This window comes from Sinohyriopsis cumingii, chromosome 14 (assembly GCF_028554795.1).
Source record: "Sinohyriopsis cumingii isolate HCF-2022 chromosome 14, ASM2855479v2, whole genome shotgun sequence".
NCBI lineage: Eukaryota > Metazoa > Mollusca > Bivalvia > Unionida > Unionidae > Sinohyriopsis > Sinohyriopsis cumingii.
In genome coordinates, this window is record NC_142974.1 from 100,312,944 (window position 1) to 100,337,527 (window position 24,584).

The 24,584-nt window shown below is 36.5% G+C and overlaps 1 protein-coding gene across 1 annotated transcript in view; it reads right to left on the bottom strand.

Moving 5' to 3' along the window:
- Window positions 1-1,047: 1,047 nt before the first annotated feature.
- The window catches only part of LOC149784486 (uncharacterized), a 113,537-nt gene continuing 90,000 nt past the window's right edge, over window positions 1,048-24,584 (bottom strand). Inside the window, exons 13-15 of the mRNA XM_089932569.1 lie at window positions 18,936-19,430; window positions 16,550-17,161; window positions 1,048-15,891 (exon numbers count right to left, since the gene is read on the bottom strand). Of these exons, the coding sequence (XP_089788695.1) occupies window positions 16,583-17,161; window positions 18,936-19,430 (1,074 nt within the window). The 3' untranslated portion in view covers window positions 1,048-15,891; window positions 16,550-16,582. The remainder of the gene's footprint in view (window positions 15,892-16,549; window positions 17,162-18,935; window positions 19,431-24,584) is intronic.

Genomic DNA, 24,584 nt, shown 5'->3' on the forward strand with positions numbered 1-24,584 from the left:
ATTATTATTATTATTATTATTATTATTATTATTATTATTGATATCTATGCTTGTTTAGAGAATATCGAGGGCTAGCTTTATTTTCCAGCAGTCTCAACGCAGTAGGGACTTTTCTGTCTGTGGCTATTCATAACAAAACGCATCTAAAACTAGAGTATTTGTTCTAAAGATATGTCCTAACTACACTACTTCTGCTTTGTTTCTCACCCCATCCAAACTGCCCGTAAATTAAGGTCCCAGATGAATAAGAATAGTGGCAGGGTAAATGTTACTTGCGTATCTGAATTAATCTATTTATGTGTAGTAAGAATGTACATGTTTTATAAATTGTGTGTACCTCTAGTATGATTATGACGCTCAGTTCCCAGGGTACGAATAGACCGATGGGTCAAAGTCATTTGCACATCTGAATTCGTCTATACACTCCCAATGTGTGTGGATGTGTGTGTGTGCCCGCGCGCGCGCGTTAAAAAGTCATGACAATTCTGGGAAGATGTCGACACTATTATTTTAAATTCTTGCTGAAAATGATAACTGGCGTGAAAAGGATTTTAAATTATCAGGGAGAAAACTTGTCCTTTGACTGTTTACTATACAGAAAAGAGTTGTGTCCCTTAAACCGCGTCCTAAACGAAAATAGTCTCGTTCAATGATTACACACACAATAATCACAAAGAAGCAATATGTGTCGAGAAAGCGTCACCAATGATAACCCAAAAGTTGTATAAATGCCATATACTCCAACTTCAACGTGAACTCCTTCAGATTTATACATCTGGGAGTTAGGAACACATCTCAGACTAATGAAAAAGGATCCGATATAAAATATAAAAGTAAAGAAACGATTAATGTTAGACTACCACGAGAAATTGAAGTTCTATATTTAATACTGGAGTTACATTTCAGATTATATATATATATATATATATATATATATATATATATATATATACCACCATGTCGGCTGCCAATTCTGCGCGTCGGGTAATTCAACGCAACGATACGTCATTTCTGTAAACATTGCATCTATTTTGGGTCAAAAGTTCATTTTGTATCAAGAAAGAACGATCGTGTTTTAATTAAGAAAAGAGATATTCATAAAGTGTACAAAAACACCCCATATTTCGACTCAAAAAGCATATGAAAAAAAAATATTTCTAAACGTTAACATGAAGACCCAGTGCATGACCTTCTTAAACCTGTAACACAGAAAATCCGATTTACTATGTATTATTTAGAATCATACAAATAAATACATTATATAAAAGATGGAAATGAATACCGTAAAAAATTCTGCATCTTAATCCAAATTTCCAATTTTGCAAGAAGTTGTCCCACACGTACAATATCGTCTGCTATCCAATGTGTCAACTTACAGCTAGAACGGCATTCTCAAGAAATTCCCCGGCGTATAGTCTGTTTCTAAATTCTTTAGTAATTCTTCCCCATAAACAAGACGTTGTAAACACATTACATCCTATTCATTTATCTCCTACTCATAACAGCTTCTTTTCTTTTATAAAATTTTGATAGTTACTATTTTTCTTACAAAATCGGTTTAGTTTGCTTAATATCTCTAACCATTTATTGGCATTGTTACTTTGAAATTTGTAAAACTGGCTTTAAGCCGGACACAATTACTCGACTGAAATGTTGACAGAAACAGTCGAGTGTAATGTATTTAATTTCTATAGCCGGATGGATAAACATTGCATCTTTTCAAAGCTGTGCGCAGAATGAGCCGAAATATCGCGAGTAATGACAATACGGGGGTATTATTCCGTGTGTATACAATTACTGTTTTTCTTTCAACATGATATTCTGGTGACGAATGTCTCTTTTCAAATGGTTAGCATTGCAATAATTTATTTTCGTCAGTCGGTCGAATTCGGTAAGCGTTTCGCTTCAATATTGGAAACGGAAACCTTAGGTGAGCAGAAATGCCGGACAGCATTGTATATATATATATATATATATATATATATATATATACATAGATAAGACAAATAAATATAACAGAAAAACTGCTGAGTTTGCAAATGTTTTACACAACTATGACCTTTTGCGGATGCTGGAAGATATTTTATATTGACCTAGAAATCGACTAGCCATAGCGACGTCTGTTTTTTATGTAAGTTTATGTACGCACACATTATATCCCGGATATTTCATTGTTATAGTAGTAATTATAGGTTATTATTCAAGTCAATAGCATTTTACCTAAACTAACTGTCAGGTTTGTTATCTCTGAGTCGATCAAAGAGTTTTGCGAATGGTTTCCAGGTAATCCTTCCAGGTATCGTTGTCGACAACGACGTAATCGATGCCTGCATCGCAGTTATCTACACCAAATGTTATTTGTTAATTAAACTGTGGAATGATGACATAAGTTTTTCATACCAAAACACCATCTTTAGCTGCAAATGCCGAAATTTTTTGGTCTTTCCGTGTATGGAATTTGCTAGAATCCTACTGAGATGCCGAAATTGGAAACACAGCTTGCATTTCCAATTGTGTCGACGTAATCGTATATTCTTCTGGATGCATTGTCTGGTTTATCACAAGGACACATGGAGAATATTTCTCCATGATTGCAGATTTTACTTTAAGATAACGGCCATTTATAAGCATGTTTACATGATAACCTTTGTCCATGAGTGCAGATTTTAAGTTAAGATAATGATTATCCATGCCTCCAATGAAATGAAATAACCACCATTCCACATAGGTACAATGCATGCCTCCAATGAAATGAAATAACCACCATTCCACATAGGTACAGTGCATGCCTCCAATGAAATGAAATAACCACCAGTCCACATAAGTACAATGCATGCCAACAATGACATGAAATAACCACCATTCCACATTGCATGCCTACAATGACATAAAATAACCACCATTTCACATAGGTACAATGCAGGCCTACAATGACATGAAATAACCACCATTCCACATAGGTACAATGCATGCCTACAATGACATGAAATAACCACCATTCCACATTGCATGCCTACAATGACATGAAATAACCACCATTCCACATTGCATGCCTACAATGACATGAAATAACCACCATTTCACATTGCATGCCTACAATGACATGAAATAACCACCATTTCACATTGCATGTCTACAATGACATGAAATAACCACCATTTCACATTGCATGCCTGCAATGAAATGAAATAACCACCAGTCCACATAAGTACAATGCATGCCTACAATGACATGAAATAACCACCATTCCACATAAGTACAATGCATGCCTACAATGACATGAAATAACCACCATTCCACATTGCATGCCTACAATGACATGAAATAACCACCATTTCACATAGGTACAATGCAGGCCTACAATGACATGAAATAACCACCATTCCACAAAGGTACAATGCATGCCTACAATGACATGAAATAACCACCATTCCACATGAGTACAATGCATGCCTACAATGACATGAAATAACCACCATTCCACATAGGTACAATGCATGCCTACAATGACATGAAATGACCACCATTCCACATGAGTACAATACATGCCTACAATGACATGAAATAACCACCATTCCACATAGGTCCAATACATGCCTACAATGACATGAAATAACCTAAACTTTCACAAATTTAACAAATATAATATTATCATATTATGCAGTGGTACCTAAACTCTCAAATACCACTTACTTTGCAGTCAGATGATTGAGACAAGCTGGGAAAAACAAAGACATTAGAGTAGGCATAAACAATACACATAGAATATCACCTTGCCTGAAAGAGTTGCTTTCCATCTACCCAATAGTTGCTTCCCATCTACCCAATGCATTGCATCTATACTGTATTCATACAGTGGCGGTTACTGTTTTGTCTTCCAGGTCAGCCTGATTAGAAGGAAGCAGAAGTTATATCATGATGTTAATATCCTCAGGTAATACAATTGGTGGAGAAATAAAGATGCTGTCCTCAGGTAATACAATTGGTGGAGAAATAAAGATGCTGTCCTCAGGTAATACAATTGGTGGAGAAATAAAGATGCTGTCCTCAGCGAATACAATTGGTGGATAAATAAAGATGCTGTCCCCAGGTAATACAGTTGGTGGAGAAATAAAGATACTCTCCTCAGGTAATACAATTGGTGGAGAAATAAATATGCTGTTCTCAGGTAATACAACTGGTGGAGAAATAAAGATGATGTCCTCAGGTAATACAATTGGTGGAGAAATAAAGATGCTGTCCTCAGGTAATACAATTGTTGGAGAAATAAAGATGCTGTCCTCAGGTAATACAGCTGGTGGAGAAATAAAGATGCTGTCCTCAGGTAATACAATTGGTGGAGAAATAAAGATGCTGTCCTCAGGTAATACAGTTGGTGGAGAAATAAAGATGCTGTCCTCAGGTAATACAATTGGTGGAGAAATAAAGATGCTGTCGTCAGGTAATACAATTGATGGAGAAATAAAGATGCGGAACCCAATTCAAATCGTACTTTAATATCAAGCATGTGGCCTGATAATTTCCAAATCTCTAACACACAGCAGTACAGACACATACATGGATGCATGTAAACACTATGCATTTTTAATTACTGACATCATTCAATTGATCAGCAATGGTTTGGTCTGAATTTAAATGTGTTTGTTGTGAAGTTTTATTGTAGATTTAGCAATCTGAGTCATATCACTATGATGTCTGTAGTGTGGTAGTTTATTGTGTTGTATATCACTGGGGTATCATACCGCAGACATGTAACATGAAATCCCACCTGGTTACATTATTCTGACACCAGGCTGACTGGTCATAACACTAACCACTTAATGTTAAATGCCAAGTGAGACAGCTGCATGTACCATTTTTATAAATCTTTGACACGACTCAGCTGGGGTTTGAACCTGCGACCTCCTGCATCTGAGGCAGATGCTCCACCCACTTAAGCCACCGGAGCAGTCCTGAATTTAAATGAATGGTAGCAATATTGATTACTCATTTTACTCTTATGGATTATATTTTGCAAATGAATTCTCCCCATACTAGAGATTCCAATCAGTAATTTTTAAATATATCAAGTTTCCAATATCTTGATGTGTTTAGAAAAGATATGTGAGCCTATAAGGTCATATTCTACAGTGCAAAAACTGTTAGGCATATATCTCTACTCAGGTTAAAGTTTCCATTTCTTATAAGTTTATTTTTTTTTACTTTCAATTCTTGTACATTTATTTTCTTCATTTCATAATGAAAAGAAAAATAACAAGAAAACTACATGTACTCATCATTTAACATTAAGTATATGACACACCATTTAATATTAAGTATATGATACATCATTTAACATTAAGTATCTGATGCATCATTTAACATTAAGTATCTGAGACATCATTTAGCATTAAGTACCTGATACATTATTTGACATTAAGTATCTGATACATCATTTAACATTAATTATCTGATACATCATTTAATATTAAGTATCTGAGACATCACTTAACATTAAGTATCTGATGCATCTTGTAACATTAAATATCTGATACACCATTTAATATTAAGTATATGATGCATCATTTAACATTTAGTATCTGATATATCATTTAACATTAAGTATCTGATACATCATTTAACAGCAAGTATCTGATTCATCATTTAACATTAAGTATCTGATGCATAGTTTAACATTAAGTATCTTATATATCATTTAACATCAAATATTTGATACATCATTTAACATTAAGTATCTGATGCATCTTGTAACATTAAGTATCCGATGCATCATTTAACAGTATGTATCTAATACAGCATTTAACATTAAGGATCTGATTATTCATTTAACATTAAGTATCTGATGCATCATTTAACATTAAGTACCTTATACATCATTTAACATTAAGTATCTGATCCATCATGTAACATTATGTATCTTATGCATCATTTAACAGTAAGTATCTGATACATCATTTAACATTAGGTATCTGATACATCTTGTAACATTAAGTATCTGATGCATTATTTGACATTAAGTATTTGAGACATCTTGTAACATTAAGTATCTGATACATCTTGTAACATTAAGTATCTGATGCATCTTTTAACATTAAGTATCTGATACATCATTTAACATTAAATATCTGAGATGTCATTTAACATTAAGTATCTGAGACATCACTTAACATTAAGTATCTGATACATCATTTAACATTAAGTATCTGATACATCTTTTAACAGTAAGTATCTGATACATCATTTAACAGTACGTATCTGCTTCATCATTTAACATTAAGTATCTAATATATCATTTAACATCAAATATTTGATACATCATTTAACATTACGTATCTGATGCATCTTGTAACATTAAGTATCCGATGCATCATTTAACAGTATGTATCTAATACAGCATTTAACATTAAGTTTCTGATCATTAATTTAACATTAAGTATCTGATGCATCATTTGACATTAAGTACCTTATACATCATTTAACATTAAGTATCTGATCCATCATGTAACATTATGTATCTTATGCATCATTTAACAATAAGTATCTGATACATCATTTAACATTAAGTATCTGATACATCTTGTAACATTAAGTATCTGATGCATCATTTAACATTACATATCTGAGACATATTGTAACATTAAGTATCTGATGCATCATTTAACATTAAGTATTTGATACATCTTGTAACATTAAGTGTCTGATGCATCTTTTAACATTAAGTATCTGATACATCATTTAACATTAAATATCTGAGATGTCATTTAACATTAAGTATCTGAGACATCACGTAACATTAAGTATCTGAGACACCATTTAACATTAAGTATCTGATGCATCATTTAACATTAAGTATCTGATATATCATTTAACATTAAATATCTGAGACATCATTTAACATTAAGTATCTGAGACATCCTTTAAGATTAAGTATCTGATACATCTTGTAACATTAAGTATCTGATGCATCATTTAGCATTAAGTACCTGAGACATCATTTAACATTAAATATCTGATACATCATTTAACATTAAGTATCTGAGACATAATTTAACATTAAGTATCTGAGACATCATTTAACATTAAGTATATGAGACATCATTTAACATTAAGTATCTGAGATATAATTTAACATTAAGTATCTGAGATATCATTTAACATTAAGTATCTGAGACATAATTTAACATTAAGTATCTGAGACATCATTTAACATTAAGTATATGAGACATCATTTAACATTAAGTATCTGAGATATCATTTAACATTAAATATCTGAGACATCATTTAACATCAAGTATCTGAGACATCATTTAACATTAAGTATACAATGCATCTTCAGGAATCAAAATGTAATGATTTGTCATGCAGTTTTATCAACTAAGAACACAGTGGCCAAATTTAGAATAAAACAACACCTTTTGTTGAAAACTATCAGTTGCCATGTCTTTTGCATCAACTCTCACTGAATGTGGGAATATGTGATGTAATCACATGGAATGGAATATCTCATGGATAAACCAGTAAAACAATAGTCAAAAATCCAACTGGTATTAGTGCTGTATAGCAACTTTCTTACCAAATAATTGTTTTTTTCAATATCGCTCGCCTATATAGCTGACAAATATGTACTTGTGAAAGTAAATTAATATATGTGGATTGAAATACTATTTGGAACTCATTTATCTCACTTCATTTACCAAAGGTGCACCATGTTTTACATGATCTAACTCTATTATTTTGCGAGAAAAAAATCAGTATCGCTCAGATACAGTGTTTGATAACAGTTCAATATACACTAAACTAATGTGTGACGAATATAGTTTAATGTAATAAATACCACAGAGTAATGAATATACCTGTGAAAACATGTCATAAAATAATGAATATACCTGTGATAACATGTTATAAAATAATGAATATACCTGTGATAACATGCCATAAAATAATGAAAATACCTGTAAAAACATGACGTAAAATAATGAATATGTGATTATGTGATAACATAAAATCAGCTTCAGGCATTTCAATATAGAAATACTATCTAAAATGTTCAGTGAATTTTAAGTTTCGTTACACAATGATACTATGTTGTAAGCATCAGAAACGCACAAACAATATGTACCTGGTTTGTATGCACAATAGAGCTGATTCATCCCAACATTATATTTCAAGGATATTTACTGGTGTGCATCACTGATGCATGCACTACACCTGGTCTGACTGGACAAATCCTGATTCAAGTTACAGGTTTGCTCGTTTTGAGACGTTAATGACATAAGCACATGTTCCAAATCTGATCAAAACTGAATCAGAAATATGGCTTCTAGAAATGTGATAAGGTTAAGAAATTAGATACACCTCATTTCTACGCATAAATTGTGCCCATTATCAAACTCATTAAGATACTTGATTGAAATTGAATCAGAAATATGGATGCCAGAATAGTAACAAGCAATTGTTGATGGATCGACAAACGACAGATGCTGGGCAATATCATAAACTCGTTTGGTTTAGTGATACAAATATACCTAAAATTTGTTAAAAAATATATACCTGAAATCTATTATGCAAATATATCTACAGTCTATTATGAAAATATATCCATATTCTACTATACAAATATTCCTGAAGTCTATTATACAAATATACCTAGAGTCTATTATACAAATACATCTTGAGTCAATTATACAAATATACTTAATGTCATTTATACAATACAAACATACTTAAAATCTTTCATACAAATATGATTATAATCTATTGTATCAATTGCTAAGGGAGTAAACTGTGACAAGATAATCCAGGACAGAGCCCCTAAAGTGGTCTGATGTCACTATAGACAGCTAGATGGCAATACCTGCAGATGAAGTGGTTCCACACTGTTTAAGTTACCCCTTTCTGTTGGACTATACCAGTGATGCCAAGGGCGGAGGGGGGGGGGTCACTCATGCATGGGGAACTCAAGGTCTCCATACTAACCTGCTTCTGCCTGTGCCCTGGAGAGATCACTCCAGCTTCTCTTCACAGCATCGACACAACATGCAAAACAGCAGTTACTGGTTACAAGCACTAGCTCCATTGGCAAAGAGAACGGGTATGAGGGATTGCTTTTGACCGTGGGAGAGTTCCTTACATTTCAGTGGGCAGCTACAGTTTCCAAAAAGCTGGGCCGCTCCCAGACAATAAGGTGTTGTCCAACCTCATCCCAACTGCTTCTTTGGGTACTTGAAGCATAGAGGATATATTGAATAAGCAGACTAAAATCATTGCACAATACAAGACATAGACAAATAAAAAGAAGAAACCTGTCCTAGGAGTAGGATACAGGTAATGACAGGCACAAAACTGCTCTAATCAATGTCAAACTGAAAAGACTAAACATTTCCATTGCAACCCTCCAAGAGTCCTGCCTCGTATTGACTGCACTGTTTGAGAAAGACTACACCTTCTCCTTGCAATGAAAATGTCCAAAGGAAACAAGGGACTGTGAAGTAGGCTTCAGTGAAAAACATTCATGGGGATAACTGGCCATCCAACAGAGAAAATATTTGGTTTGCATCAGCTAGCATTTGAGCGCCCCATAAACCTTGTAAGTATTCATACTCCAACACTCCACTTGTCTTTCAAAACAAAAGACACTTTCTATGTAGAACATGAGGCCACCATCAACAGAGTCCCAAGATATGAATAAATATATCTGTTAGGGAGAATTTAATGCAAGAGTTGGTGCTAATTGTGACTCAATGTCCACTTTTCTACGACATCATGGCCCTGGGAAGATGAACAATACTGCGCAGATGCTATTTGAACCATGCTCATGCAAACACCTCTGCATCACAAAGACATACATGTACCTCCAGACAAAGCCTCAATAAACGGTGTCACCCCAGATCTGGCCACTGGCACCAACCTGACTTGATCAATATCAGGTGCAATAGCCTCAACAGTGTCCTCATCACTCACAGCTACTATAGCACTGTTGGTAATATTGATCAGACTTCCGTCAAAAAATGGCAGTGCATCGGTCGAAACATAAAGAAATCCCGCATCGATGCTGGTGACACAGCTGACAAAAATCAGACACCAATGCCCTGCAACAAGGTCTCTGCTCCAAGCGTCCTGGCATGGATGTGAAGCAGAAATTGGAGCTACTGAAGAAGGTTATATACAGCAAAGTCCTGTCAGTTTCTGACCAACAGAAGAACAAGACCTATAATTAGTTTAAAGGAAACTCTATCAGATTGATAAGATTCGTTGACACCAAATGCGTCAAGTTTGTCAAAAAAAAAAAAACAGTGCCTCAAATCAGAAAACTTGACAGGCAACAAGAGCTGCCAGAAGCATTGCTTAGCAAGCTGCAAGATACTGTGCCGATGACTACTTACTGCAACAGTAGTAATGTGTCAGGACATCAAGAGAGCACATCAAGGCAACATCAGAGGCATGTATTATGGAATCAAGAAGGCAACTGTTGTAGGCAGCTGGGAAGCGTATGCAGAGAAGGGAAGTAGCTGGAGACACATGCTCAACCGAAGTCTTAACTGAGGCGAATGACAACTGTTGCAGTTGGCAGAGGAGAAAAGACCCTACATAAAGAACAATAAGAACAATATGGAAATCCAAGATATACGCTGTAAGTGCAACTGAGGTAACAGGTATTGTCACTTCTGAGTGGGTCTTGTCATCCACAACATATACTGCTCATCAACAGACTACTTCAGAGCACATATTTGAAGACTGAAGCCAACATAATTGTATAAAAATACCTAAAGTACAAATCTGTAAACACAAATACCACACACAAATAATTAGTTTGGTGTAGATCTATAGGATGTTTGATAGAAAATTATGTTTCTCTGAAAATATATAACTAATCATTAACATTAGGGGGCTACTTCTGCTACCTCTAAAGTATCTGTCTACACTGTGCAAGAAGGGAAATAACTCTTATAGATTACCACCCCTTACCTCACTAGGTTTGCTTCGTATACAGGATATTGTGAGGTTTAACTTTTGTGCTGTCCGAGACAGGATGCTTGCATTGTGGGAAGGTTGGGAGGGATTTACAGCAACTCGATTGGTTTTTATTGCGCAAATACAGTGCAAGTTGACAGGTCCTACTTGAGGGTGCAGTTGTGTCAGGTGCTGCATAAACTGGTGATTGCTGGGACAAAAAACATGGAACCAAATAGATTCAACTCCATGTTTTGCAAGTTAATGTCATTCAAACAGAAAGAAGAACTACTGGAAAGTCAGAACAAAACTGTAGGTACCCTGAAAGCACAGATAGAGCATGAAGCTTACTTACTCTATTGTCTGAATATACCTAACCATTTGTTTGTACCCCCCACCGATTTAAACAAAAAAAAAATAAACAAATAACTAATGCATAAAGGAGATAAAATATTCACAGAATTTTTATCCGTTCATTCACCAATTTATAATTTATAATTTCAAACACGATTATGACCGAAGGTGGGGGTTAACACAATTATTGTCTGCTTGCTTAATGCCAAACATAAGTGTAAAAGACAATCTTGCTCGCCAGTCATTTCCAGTTCATGAACAAGTTCCATTTCAATGGAGGGGTCGATGCATGACTACACATGTATGGACATGCAAATGCTATGTCATCCGCTTTTAATATTTACCATGTCGAATCAAGCAAAGAAGAGAATGGCAACTATAAATCTGCCTTTCACATATATTAAACAAGCTTTGCAATTTCTATGTACATGTTTGCAATGGAATATACCTCTAAACTCTCACCCTTATAGTAATTATGCAATCATATGGCAGTTACCAAATAGGATGAACTACATCACTCTTGTTTGAGGAAAATAGGCTTGAAAATAGTGTATGCAGTATGGTGCCATGCTAGTATGGAGACTGTTAAGCATGAAACAAGCAGACAATACCAGTGTTAGGGCCACTCTGGTCAAAGTCATGTTCGAAATTATAAGTCAATGAATGAATTAAGTAATGTGCATATTCAAACCTTTTGTTATTGAAATTGGAACGGGGTACAAACAAATGGTGATTTACGCAAAAACTTCGCATGCTGATTTAAAGTCTGAAATCTTTGTTGTGACTTATTTCAGGATGCCCATGTCCATGGTGACATTCATTGTTATCTGTGCTATCTTCTTACTTTCAGTGAGAAAAAGAAAAAAGTTATCAATGGGAAAATTGAGGCTGACAGTGGTGTGACATCATTTTCATCTCAGAAGTCACAAAAAGCACGCAATTTTCCCTCATACACTGTAAAAGTGGAGGTTAATTTAGTCTAGCTGATACAATCCTCTACAAAACTGAAGACTTTTTTCTGTACAAGGCCTGTTGGACAAGAGCCATGCATACAGTAGAACTTATTCAGGTGAAAGATTAACAAGTGCATCTGTCTGAGAATATTGGTGGTTGGTAGGATTTTTCTGGGCAAGTCAAAAAAAAAAAATGGATAATCCATAAATTGTCACATCAGAGGGGCAATTAGGCTTATTGTCCAATGAATGACAGATACATCGAGAAAATTGTCTAGAACACTGAGCCTGCAATGACAGTTTATAAACAACATAGGATTACTATTAGGATCATCATCTTCGCATAGCTAGGCCCTGAAATATGTGATGAATGTCACATGTTTTATTCTAAAAGACTTTCTCATTCTTCTAGAAGGATTAATTTTTTAAGCTCGTCCGGGTTTTTCATTTGACATCTTAGTTTGTCATATAAATCATGTTTATCTGAAAATCAGTAACTCTTACATTAACATCTGAGCAGGATCAAGCTGATTTTTTCTGTACAGTATTTTGATTTGGGCAAAATTATTCAATTTAAATTATTCATCTCTGGAAGTACAAAGTGCTCTAAATTAATATTCTTGGACATTGAGACTTGGATTTATAGTGAATTTCAAATAAAGTTACATTTTTAGATTATACTGTTGTGACTCAACAAAAGCCTGGTGGCACATCACTATGACACAGGCCATCACAGGCACATCAACACCTTCAGTGATGGATTTTTGGAATACCACTAAATGTTATTTACAATTTTATTCATTAGGACTTGTGTCATAAATTCTCAGATTGTTAGGGATTTAATTCACAAAAATGTAAATTACTCTTACATTTTCATGCTGTATCCTATGAAAATAAATATGTTGAATGTTACAAAACTTGGTCAGTTTTCACTCTTTTATATTACTAATTTTAAGAAACTAGAATCATAGTAGCTCTCTCTGATGTTAGGTCAATGCATTCTATGCATTTTGGAGAAAGACAGACTAGGTTTATATGGGTGAGTATCGCAATACAAAAATGATTGAAATGATGGGAAGTAACAAGCACTGACATGCTCATACATAATATCCACCCAAAAATTTACCTGAGACAGACAAGATTGTGCATACTGTCAATCAAAACAAAACTTACTAGTGTTTGTGTCTCTGTAAAATGTGATCAAGGTACACTGACCTATCAAATGAGAATGAGCATTTAATACCATCTTTCAGCACATACAGGCTATACATGGTGACCAGCATAACTGGCAGAGGAAGGACACAGAAAAGGAAGCTACTGGCATGATTTCTTTCATACCCACATATGCTGAGCTGGAGAATATAACCCATGTAAACAAAGACGAGAAGGCATTGATCGGAAAAGGCAGGCACTTTAGACACTCAGCCACCTGGGAATTCCACAGAATGTGGAGCCACTCCAAACCAATGGTACCAACCACTCATAATGAGGGAATAAATTGGTCCATGAGCTGTGTAACAGATGGAGCCTGGCATCCACCTTAGTGTTGTCTTAATGGGTGGGGTAGATTAGTCCAATCACTTTTTGAGCTTGTAGGCCTAGCCGAGGAGAACCTTTGCTTTATCTCACCCCTTATGCCTATCTGTGATAAGCAGGGTAAGATGATCTTCTATTACTCTCTCTGCCTCAATAAGGTTATTGTCATCCTGTCTCTGATGCTAATCACAATGAGGGCAAGCAGGGGACAGACTTTATACTGACAACTGGCAACTCCTGCGATGCCTGTTTTCTGATTTCCTCCATATATAACCTAATTATGAGTGGGGACCCAGAGTGAAGGGAGTGAGAAGAGTTTGAGTGAAGCATAGCACAACAGAATATTCCTTCACCTTAGATCTGGGTTAGAGGAGGTTGTTACATGATGGGCCCCTATATTAATGTCTTAGGATATGTTACTGACTGTATCCGAAGCGTGATCATTATCTGACTTTTGTGCCAAGTGATAAATCAAAAGAGAGACAGAATCCAATTGGAGCAAGTATAAAACACATTCCATATAATTGTTAAAGTGGCATTGAAAACTTTGTCTGTCCACCTTGCAATGACATTTGGTCAAGGATATGAACATTTATATCACAGCTTTTACTCTCTTTACTAATATCAAGAAAAGGTTGTTGGGAGTCGACTTGCTGAAAAAGCAAGCCATGTTATTACCAGGATTGCTGATTTTGTCTTATAAGCTTCTGGTGATTTCTGCAATCTGCAAACTTAAGGCTGTGGTGAAATTCTAAGGAAGGTTGTATGTAATCTTGAACTTAATCAACTGAAGCCTTGACGTTGAATGTTGTATATGCAGGAGATGGGGACATTCCATAAAAGGTAGGATATGAAAAAAAATTCTTTTATGGCAGATTTGAAGCTGACATACAGTCAGTTGTTTCCATGGAATGATCAGAATTATCAGGAGACTAAGTCGGAATGGTCATCAACTTGACGGTCCTCTTTCTGCATTGGGTTTCTTCTGGGAAATGTCATACCATATGGCAAAGATGACGCCATAACAATCAGCATGTATTGCGGAAAATCTTCCACACTGGGAGGGTAGTCTGGCAAATATGGCTGGGTCAGCTGGGGTGGGATGGTAGGCTGGGTTGGTATTGCAGGTCAGATTGGCTGGTTAGAATGCTGTGCTTATGTGCACTGAACTAGTAGCATGGATGCTGCCAGTTCAACTGTACAGCCAGATGGATGGGCTGGCGGACTGGCCAGTAGGCTTGGCAAGTCCGTACAGTAAAGTCATTTTTGATGATGGTACAGATGAACATAGTCTGAAAACCAAATCTTTCTAAACAGAGATGTTTCAAGTGTATTGGAGTGATGGAGTCTCAAGACAGCATGAGTATTTGAGGGAAAATTTTTATCAAAAAATAGTCATCATAGTGGTGATATTGGACTTTGGACCAGTTCCATTCAGGTCATGTCATCTCCAATTTCATTTTGCAAGAAGACATACTACAAATTTCAGGAGGTGCAGCAACAACAGTCTTGAGCTAACCAACAATAATAGACCATGGATGCCAGACAATGGATACTGGACACTGGATCATGGATGTATGGCCATCACTTAAGATCATCTCTTCTATAAATCTGTACACTATAAGTGTTATGTCTCCTGATCACCACTTATGCATACAAATAACCAGTGATACGACCATATAATGCATTTCTCAGTTGTTCCTTTAGAGCTCACACAATGCTTGTTCCTAATTATGGCGACACATAACTCAGGTTCTGTGTTTGGGATTATGAATGATGATGTATCTATCCTAATAATGGTCAAAAGCAGTAGAGGTTATGGACAATGCTAGGTCCTAATTATGACCACATACACTAGTGTTTCTTTACATGGAACTATGCATGACGCAGGATCACAACTATGACCGTAATGATTCTCGAATTATGGTCACATATAGTATTGTCTCTTGGATTGTGCATTATGCATGGTCCTAATTCTGGCCATATGAAGTAATAACTCAGGCATGTCACCGAGTATTCTGAGAACATTTATGCTGATGGTTGGAATCTAGTGAAGCATTCCTCTTCCACAAGGGTAGTAACCTCTGACAGGTCAAACCTGTAACAAGCAAATAGTTCTTACTGTAGTTTCAATTCAAAGAAATAACATCGACTGCTGAAATGTAGTTGCGGTCAAAGTAGGATTATGTTTCATATCATCAAATCACTCAGATCTGGAAAAGTGTAATTTACAAGTGTGTAATTAAAACAAAGCCATTTATGTGACCTTTTGAAACATGTTTTTCTATCTAAACTTCCGTGCCAAGACTAAATTACACAGAGTAAATGTATATTATAAAAGAGAATGTGGAAATTTAGTCCCTCAAAAAAAAAATACTCATCACAGAAACTTTCAATTCAGTTAGAGGTATCATTATTCCATTGACAAAACATTCACTTCAGAGTAAAACAAATTAGGAAAGCAATTGTTCATTACCACAATCAAAAACAGATGTAACATTATGTGCAGATGATCTGATGACTCTGCATTTAAGTTTTGAAAGAAATGGGGACGATCTAGTTGACAACATATACTGCAATGAGTTTTGCATTCTATATTGATATTCCACTGGTAAAGAATTCCATCTGGAAAGTTTAAATCTTATACAAGCAAATAAAATGGTAAGGCTGAAACCATCCGTTCAACCCCATTTTTCATGATATGTTGCGTTCATGCTCTACCATCAAATCATGCACACTGTATTTATGCTTTATACCTGTTGCTCAGGCTTCATGATTTTCATTTTCGGCTAACAGGCTTCATAGATGGAGATCACCTGTCTCTTTTGCCTTCCTAATTCTTGGCTGTACACCTGTCCACCAGTTACTGCTTCAATGTCATGAATCACAGCTTCAAACTTTTTCCAGTAATCTACAAAGTCCTGTTGGTTCATCTTTCCATCCATGGAATGACCTACAATATGATTCCTATATGAACGAATTCGCTCCACACTAGCTCCTAGAGAGCTATCCCTTGGCTGATCTTGTGGATCATTTCCCCAGCCTGATAGTGGAGCTGGAACTGTGCTGATATTTCTGATCAGGGTATAAAGCAAAGAAAGATCAAACTGGTCCACTGTTCCTGTTTTCTGCCCCTGGGGATCTGGGAAAACCAGCTGACATTGATCTGGGTTAAGAAGAGATTTACCCTGTCTCCTGGTCAAGATGCCATGATTTGCCAGGATTGCTTGGTAGATGTCTTTGTATGGTACAGGAAAGTTGGCAACAAGAATGTCTCTAAGGGCTTTTCCACAAACAGATTGGAGAGCAACACATAGGCGAGCATGATTCATGTGCTCAGATGTTATGGGTGCATCAGGATCATGACCCTAAAAAAAAGAGGAATGTCAATGTTATTACAACACCCATGGCATCAACGACTATACAACGTAAAAAAACATTCTGATGATCATAGCAATCAGGAAAATAATCAAATGAACATGTTTAAAAGATTGTTGAGATAGAACAGAAAATGTTTTTGCTCTGACCAAATGAGGAGAAGTGTTCAAAAAAGATTTGGACTGCCCATATGTCAATATTATTATCCAACTAGCATCAAACTGGATTTTTTTATATAGGATATTCAGTGCAAAAATCAAAAGAAAAACTTACAGGAAAGAACAACTGTTTCCTTGGAACAGTACATTAATGAGACTTTTTTTCTATAGATTCAATCCCATGGTATTTTAAATTATAAGGTGAATGAGTAGATGTGTCCAATCCTTTTTTATGAAGATTTTCAAAAAAAGATAAATTAAGCCATATTCTCCAAACTTTCCTAAGAGAAGAATAAGTCTGGTTGTGGTGAGAAAGGAAAATAAATGTGCGGAAGTTTATTGTTTGTAATTTTGATTACATTCTTAACTTCGAATAACAACAAAATACCGAGATATTAGTAATCCAGCCAATAGAACATGTTGGGTATCAACGTTTCCTAAGGATAACATGAATATAGCAGAAGGAATTAAATAATTTGAAGAGAACATAACTTGACGTGCATCAAACTTAAACTTGTTAGGTATATGGAGTTAAACACTGGCCTATATGTGATTTTTAAAAGGAAAACCAGACATATTTGTGCATATAGTAGAATGTTAAAGCGATCAGTCACCATGCAAAAAAACAAGTAACTTAGTAGAATTATTAGATCTCCTAGTTTTCTAATGGTTATTCAACAATGCTTTGACACTTCAACAAGTTTAGTATATTGGCAAAGAAGTAGCTATTCATCAAATAAAACTAAACTTCTTTATACTTTGAGGATGAATCTCCTTAGCACTTGAACTGTAGAAGCATGAATTAGACATAAAACATACAGTGAATATTGGTCTCCTTAACATAAATAGTCACATTTCTGAACTTGTGTTTAGGACAATTTATTTGACAATGATACGATACTCAGATTGGTTCAGCGGAACATTAACAGTATGGCCAAATGGCTTAATCATGAGGTGATTGATCATAATATGTCAATCACATTTTGATCTGTTATTTGTGAAATAGTATGCATACTACAGAATGTCATCTAGACTAATTAAGAAATGGACAGAATCTATAACTGTATATAGGAACTTCTGTCGATTACATTATATTCATAATGACCTGAACTTTTATCTAGTTATTTTTCTTGTTCCTTTGTGGAGGAGACCATATTGTTTGGGATTAAAACCTATCTTTTATTTCCACATATTAGATGCCCCAAGGACATCTGGCAAAAAGCCATGGAATAATACAAGTCACGGCAAAAAACAGATTCAGGTACGGACTAGAAGGTCATGCTCTGGTTACAGAGTCAATTAATAAAATCTAAATTTTACTATCACTCAGTTATCATACAGATCAGTTTGTAGATATTACCTGCAGATGTAAGACATCATCATTCATTCCTATGATCATTACAACCATTTAGGAAGGCATATGATGTTGCATGATGCTGTGTGATTTACTAAATATATTGTTGTCTTTTCCATTAGGAACTGTTCTCCTACAATATTTTGCTGGTAAGGAAGGAATCACCTATACACAGCACTTGTGTATCAAATCAGATTACACTAAAGTAATATAGTATTAAGTACTCTACAGTAATAGTTGAAAACAATTTACCTCATCTTCAAACCACATCTGAAACATGCGAGCTTCAGGGACACCTTGAGATGGTGGGCTCTGTATACGCAATGCATATTGCAAGTTCTGGCCCAGGTAAGAGATAATCTTGGAGAGATTCAGGGTAATGAACCTTCTAACTCTGCCACACAGCTTTACATCAGGAGTCTTGACGTCATCAATCACCATCCTTGTTATTCTTGCAAACACAAAATGGTTCCTGTAGTGCAGAGTCAATCTATGGAACAGATCAAGATCAAAGACACAGCACCCACAGAAAATAAGATTTTCTTTTGTTTTCCTGTTCTGGGCAACTGGCCAGTGAGCTACACAGGCAGCAAGAAGCCTATGAAAGATGGGAGGTGGAAGAAACTTCCCTGTAAACACGCAGCACAGACCTAATGTGCTCACAGTCTGAGGAGCTTCTTCAGGGGAGATAACTTCTGGAGGAGATTTCTGATGAAGCATACAAGGGACCAGGAAATAGTTCTCCACCTAAAATAAAACATACACATGCAATGAGGGGAAAAAACCAGTTTCCATCTAAATACATCTATCATGATACATATATCAAGCTAACAAAATAGCAATATTCCACATTATAGGCTAAAATAAAATGTATCTACTGGGGGCGTGGATATATAACTCATTTTAATCATGTAATAATTACCTGGGGCTATTGCATAGCTTACCTTTTTTGAACATCAAAACTCTTGAGTAGGAGGGAATCTGACAATAGCAACATGTTTTACATCATTAAAATAAGTGTTATCCTTCCACTACATTTTAGTAACAGCAATACATTACCTGTTGCTATTATAAAGCTGAATTTACCATTCTGGTAGGAGGCTAATGATCTCAACAGCAAAGAATAAAATCAAGGCAAAGGTACTGTGTGACTGAGAAAACACAACCTTCAAAGCATCATCCAATGATGAATGAATTAGATAAGCCCCTGATGTAGCATTGGCATAAAACCCATAGGCAAAATAGCATATAAATTTAACTAATCAGAGTCAATCTTGATCATCCAAGTAAAGATATTGCTGAGAGTGGAAGCCTCTGTTGGGAGTGGAGCTGTTGAAGGAATCTAGTTAAGTTTTCTTGCTAAGAATCCCGGCTGGCAAATGGGAGAAACCAACTCATCATTGCCACTGAACTGAAAACATCCTTGTTCTAGACAGCGCAAGTTCAAACCTTCAACTTACAGACACTGCTAAGGATGGTAAGAAAACATAATTGTTCTCCAAAATAAGTATCGTGCAAAAGTTCATAGGGAGAGGGTTAAAGAGCACAAAATGCATAAGAGTCAATCTGGGCATTACTGAGTGAGACAAAGGAATCTGCAGCTCAAAATACTTCACAAGATCGGCAATTGTTGTTGGTTGACTATCAGGGCTCGATGAAGTCAATCCTGAACTGCTCTTCAATGATGGGTCCTCATGTGGCTGATAAGTCCGATACAAGATGCGCATGTCCTGGAGCAGTGTGTGCACTGGATGCATGGGTCGGTTCTTGACAATGAGGCCTTGCTGCGTTCCCTGGCATCAGTGGCTTTCATTCTATGGGCATCCTCGAAGGTTTTGCACCCATTAATAATAGCTGCATGCCAGCCAGATCTATCCCTGGCACAGGATTCGAGGTCTGTCACATATATCAAGCAGCATCTCAGGCTCTTGACTGAGTCTTTGAATATTTTCTTTGGGCAACCAATCTTTCTGTGTCCACTAGATAGAGCTCCATACAAAATCTGAAGTGTCATTGGAGACACCTCACATGAATGACATGACCCATTCACCGGAGTTGGGCTCTCATGGCCATCGCTTCGATACTGGTTAAGCCTGCTCTATCCAGCACTTATAGCTTCGTCACTCTGTCTTGCCATCTGATGCCATAATTCAGTGCAGGGCTCTCATGTGGAAGCGATCAAGTTTCTTGATGTTCTTCTTGTATGTTGTACAGGTCTCAGATCCCCATAGGAGGCTTGTTAGCACAACTGCTATATACACCTTTATCTTGGTGGACAGTCTGATATTCCTGTTGCTCAACATGCGAGAGCGGAGATATACTAGTGATTGACTGGTGCTGCTGATGCATGCCATTATCTCTTTGTCTAGTAATCCATCAGAAGATATGATGCTTCCAAGGTACTTGAGGTGATCGACAGCTTTCAGCTGGGTATCTTTGATAGATAAAATCAGGGGTGAGCTATAGTGCCTGGGACAGAATGGTGAAGCAAATCTGTCTTGTTCAGACTGATAGCGAATCCATAGAGTCTCAAGGTTTCCGTGAAGCAAGTAACAAGGATCTGGAGATCTGTTTCCGTGTGTGCCATGAGAGCACAATCATCTGCAAAAAGTGCTTCAGGAATATGTTTCTCCATTAATTTGGACTGGGCATTCAATCGGTGAAGGTCGAAGAAAAAGCCATCCAGTCTGTACTTTATGTACACTCCTTTCTGGAGATCACATGTAGCATGGTTCAAGACACATGTGAAGAAGAGGTTGAATACTACTAGGGCAATAACACATCCCTGCTTCATGCCGTTAGAAACGTTGAATGGCTTAGAGTCATCCCCATTGTAGAGAATGAGTCCTGTCATGCTGTAGTGGAAAAGTCTCTGTTAACTGTAACGATGGCCTTTGTGAGGTCTATGAAGACACCATAGAAGTTCTTGTATTGTTCAATGCACTTTTCCTGTATCTGTCTCACTGTGAAGATCATGTCAATCATGCTCCGATCTGGCCTGAAGCTACATTGGGCCTCCAGCAGTATGGCTTCCAAGTCATTACTTACCAGATGGTTGAGAAGGATGCGTGCCATAATCTTGTCTGCAATCGAAAGGAGTGATATGCCTCGATAGATGCCGCATTCAGCTTTTCCCTTTATTTTTGTATAAGGTGTCAATCATTGCATCTTTGAACTCCTGTGGCATGGACACCTCCTCCCAAATGCTGATCAGGATGCTGTGCAGTGCCTCAAGTACCTTAGGGCAATCTGCTTTGAAGTGTTCAACAGGAATTCCATCCGTGCCTGATGCCTTGCCAGAGCTCATCATGTTGATGGTTCGCTCGACTTTTTCAGTCGAAGGGGGCAAGTCCAGGTCTGAGATAGTTGGCTTTGGGACAATTACGTCTAACGCTGCAGAGTCTATGGTGAAGGGTATGTTCAGTAGGTTGGATAAGTGTTCCTTCCACCTTTCAGTGATACTCTTTTTGTCCTTGAGCAGAGCAGTCCCATGAGAAGAAATTAGCTGGGTTCTGCAGGCTTTCGATGGTCTATAGACATCCTTCAGGGACCGGAAATATCGGCAATATGATAATAGGAACTGATTGCCAGTCCTTAAGAAAATTTGAGTATATGACAAAATGACCAATCCATCATTTTAGTACAGAATATATCAAATCAACCACTACATTCATAGACCTGGCCTTCTGCAAGACTAAAACTGAAATGCATTTATTAATCATTGAATCATCAATTTAGATATTCATTCATTATAAATTGCTGAAAGAATAGTTGCAATCAATTGCGGCTCACAATAGCAGACAATACCTACCCAGGAGTCTGGAATAATACCAATAGTAACAATAGGGATTATGACTGAATATAAAATGGTGTGAGGGTATAGCACTCTTGAAATAAAGACAACCATATGTTATGTCTGAGGTGCAGTATAGATACAAGTTGAGTGTTTTTGAATAGAGCGGAGTGGACATGAGAATTGCTGCTAGGTTTTGATTGAGGACCGGGAGACCAGTACTGAAGGCGTCAGGTTGACAACAACCTGTAAATGTCTTGGACAGTGGCCTTGAAGCTTAATTCAATCTGGTTCATGGTTGGATCTGTTCCACTAGCAACTCTGAAAAACTATGCCAGGTGACATCAAGGGCATCATCCTCATTGAAAATGGCACTAACTCGTCCATGTGGATAAGCAGTGAACATATGGAAGCCCAGCACTGTCAGAAATGCTGGCTGGTTTGCCTGGCATATGGTCAGTCCAACTATCACTGGTACCGGCCAGTCTTAGTGCTTGGCTGAAGAGACAGATTTCGCACTGAAATATCCATCATATTGAGGGTATTGTTGCCAATGGTTGAGTATAATAGACGGATCTGTAAGTAAGATTTCATAAATCTTATTTAACTGGACGATCTGATCAAAAACGTCTCCCTGCTGGGACAGTACGATGGTTATCACTGGTACAGGCTGATTGAAGAGCCTTGCTAGACAGACAAATTTCTCACTAAATCTTGGCCATATTAAGGTTATGTTGTCAGCAGTATGGCTAAACGGATGGTCTTGTCACTAAGCTTTCCTGTTGGACAGCCAGTAATGACTGAACGGCCGGAGATGGTGCTGTTGTATTATAAATTGGATCCAATGGATCTCTGTGAAAACCCATGCATCCACTCCACCAATGATCTGGAAATGACACAAGAAGGGAAAACGAAACATAAAGTATCAATGTAGCATTTAAAAAACTCGCTAAAATCATCTCTTTTAGTAATGGAGCAGGTGAAAATAGTGTTGCACCAATTCATAATGATCTTGCCTGAGGTCAACGATAGCGTGATATAACGTGGCCTTATATAGGTTAAGTCCCTAAAGGTGACAAAATCACTCAAATGTGACAGAAATTGTAATAACGATGTGTGCAACCTGCAGCAAAATGATTTAATTCCCACAACAGATACCATATGAACATTGGGTGACTGAATTAGAACACAAAATTGGCTTGGATTTGTGGGAGGATGACTGTAAAGTATTATCAGTACAGCCTTGAAACTAAAAACTAGCGACCCCTAGTGTTGCAAGTGGAGGTAATGGGAAAGAGTTTATGCCCTTTGTCTATATGAGATCGACATAAAAAAAAACAATTCTCATCTTCTAGTAAGGCTGGATTTACGAGAAAGCAGGCTAATATTCCTAATGTAATTTGACTGGGGAATGTATTTCAAGGAGAAATCGAAAGGCAGATCCCCCCCCCCCCCAAAAAGTATGACTACTGTGCATGGGCCTGTTATACGAGAAGTCTTTAAAAACATTTTGGAATGGTTCATCACAGAGAAAATTAAATCTTTTTTACACAGACAAGGGAAATTCCATCCCACAAAAGGTATGCTATGCAACAGCAAAATGTAACATAGTACAGGTATTGCAAATTATGGGTAAAAAGAATATAATTAGAAAATTTGTGTATAAATACAAACAAATGTTGCATCATTATATTATCAAATCTTTATTTTTATTTTGTTTATTTGTACTCATTATGGCCTTACAAATTTGCACAAATTATTTTTGCATATAATTTGACCAATTGTTTATATCACTGACGCAGGAAATCGAAATATTAGCAGACCACATACTGAACCATTTAGATGCAGTTCTCTACTCAGGTACTAAGATCACTTTCTCTACATGTCAATGGTCCTTTTCAAAACAAAATATCTTGAGCTTTTAAAAATAAAATAAGCTTTCATTTTTCCCCTATGTAATATTACTTGCTGCCATTATAGTTTTATAAACTGCCACTAAAATTCTGCCAATTGCCTTTCATTATTCATGGTAACTTTCAGAATCTTGATTTGTTGTTTCATTATTTTTCTGTACTGTGTTGCTAGTGCTCATACAGTAATTCATAAAA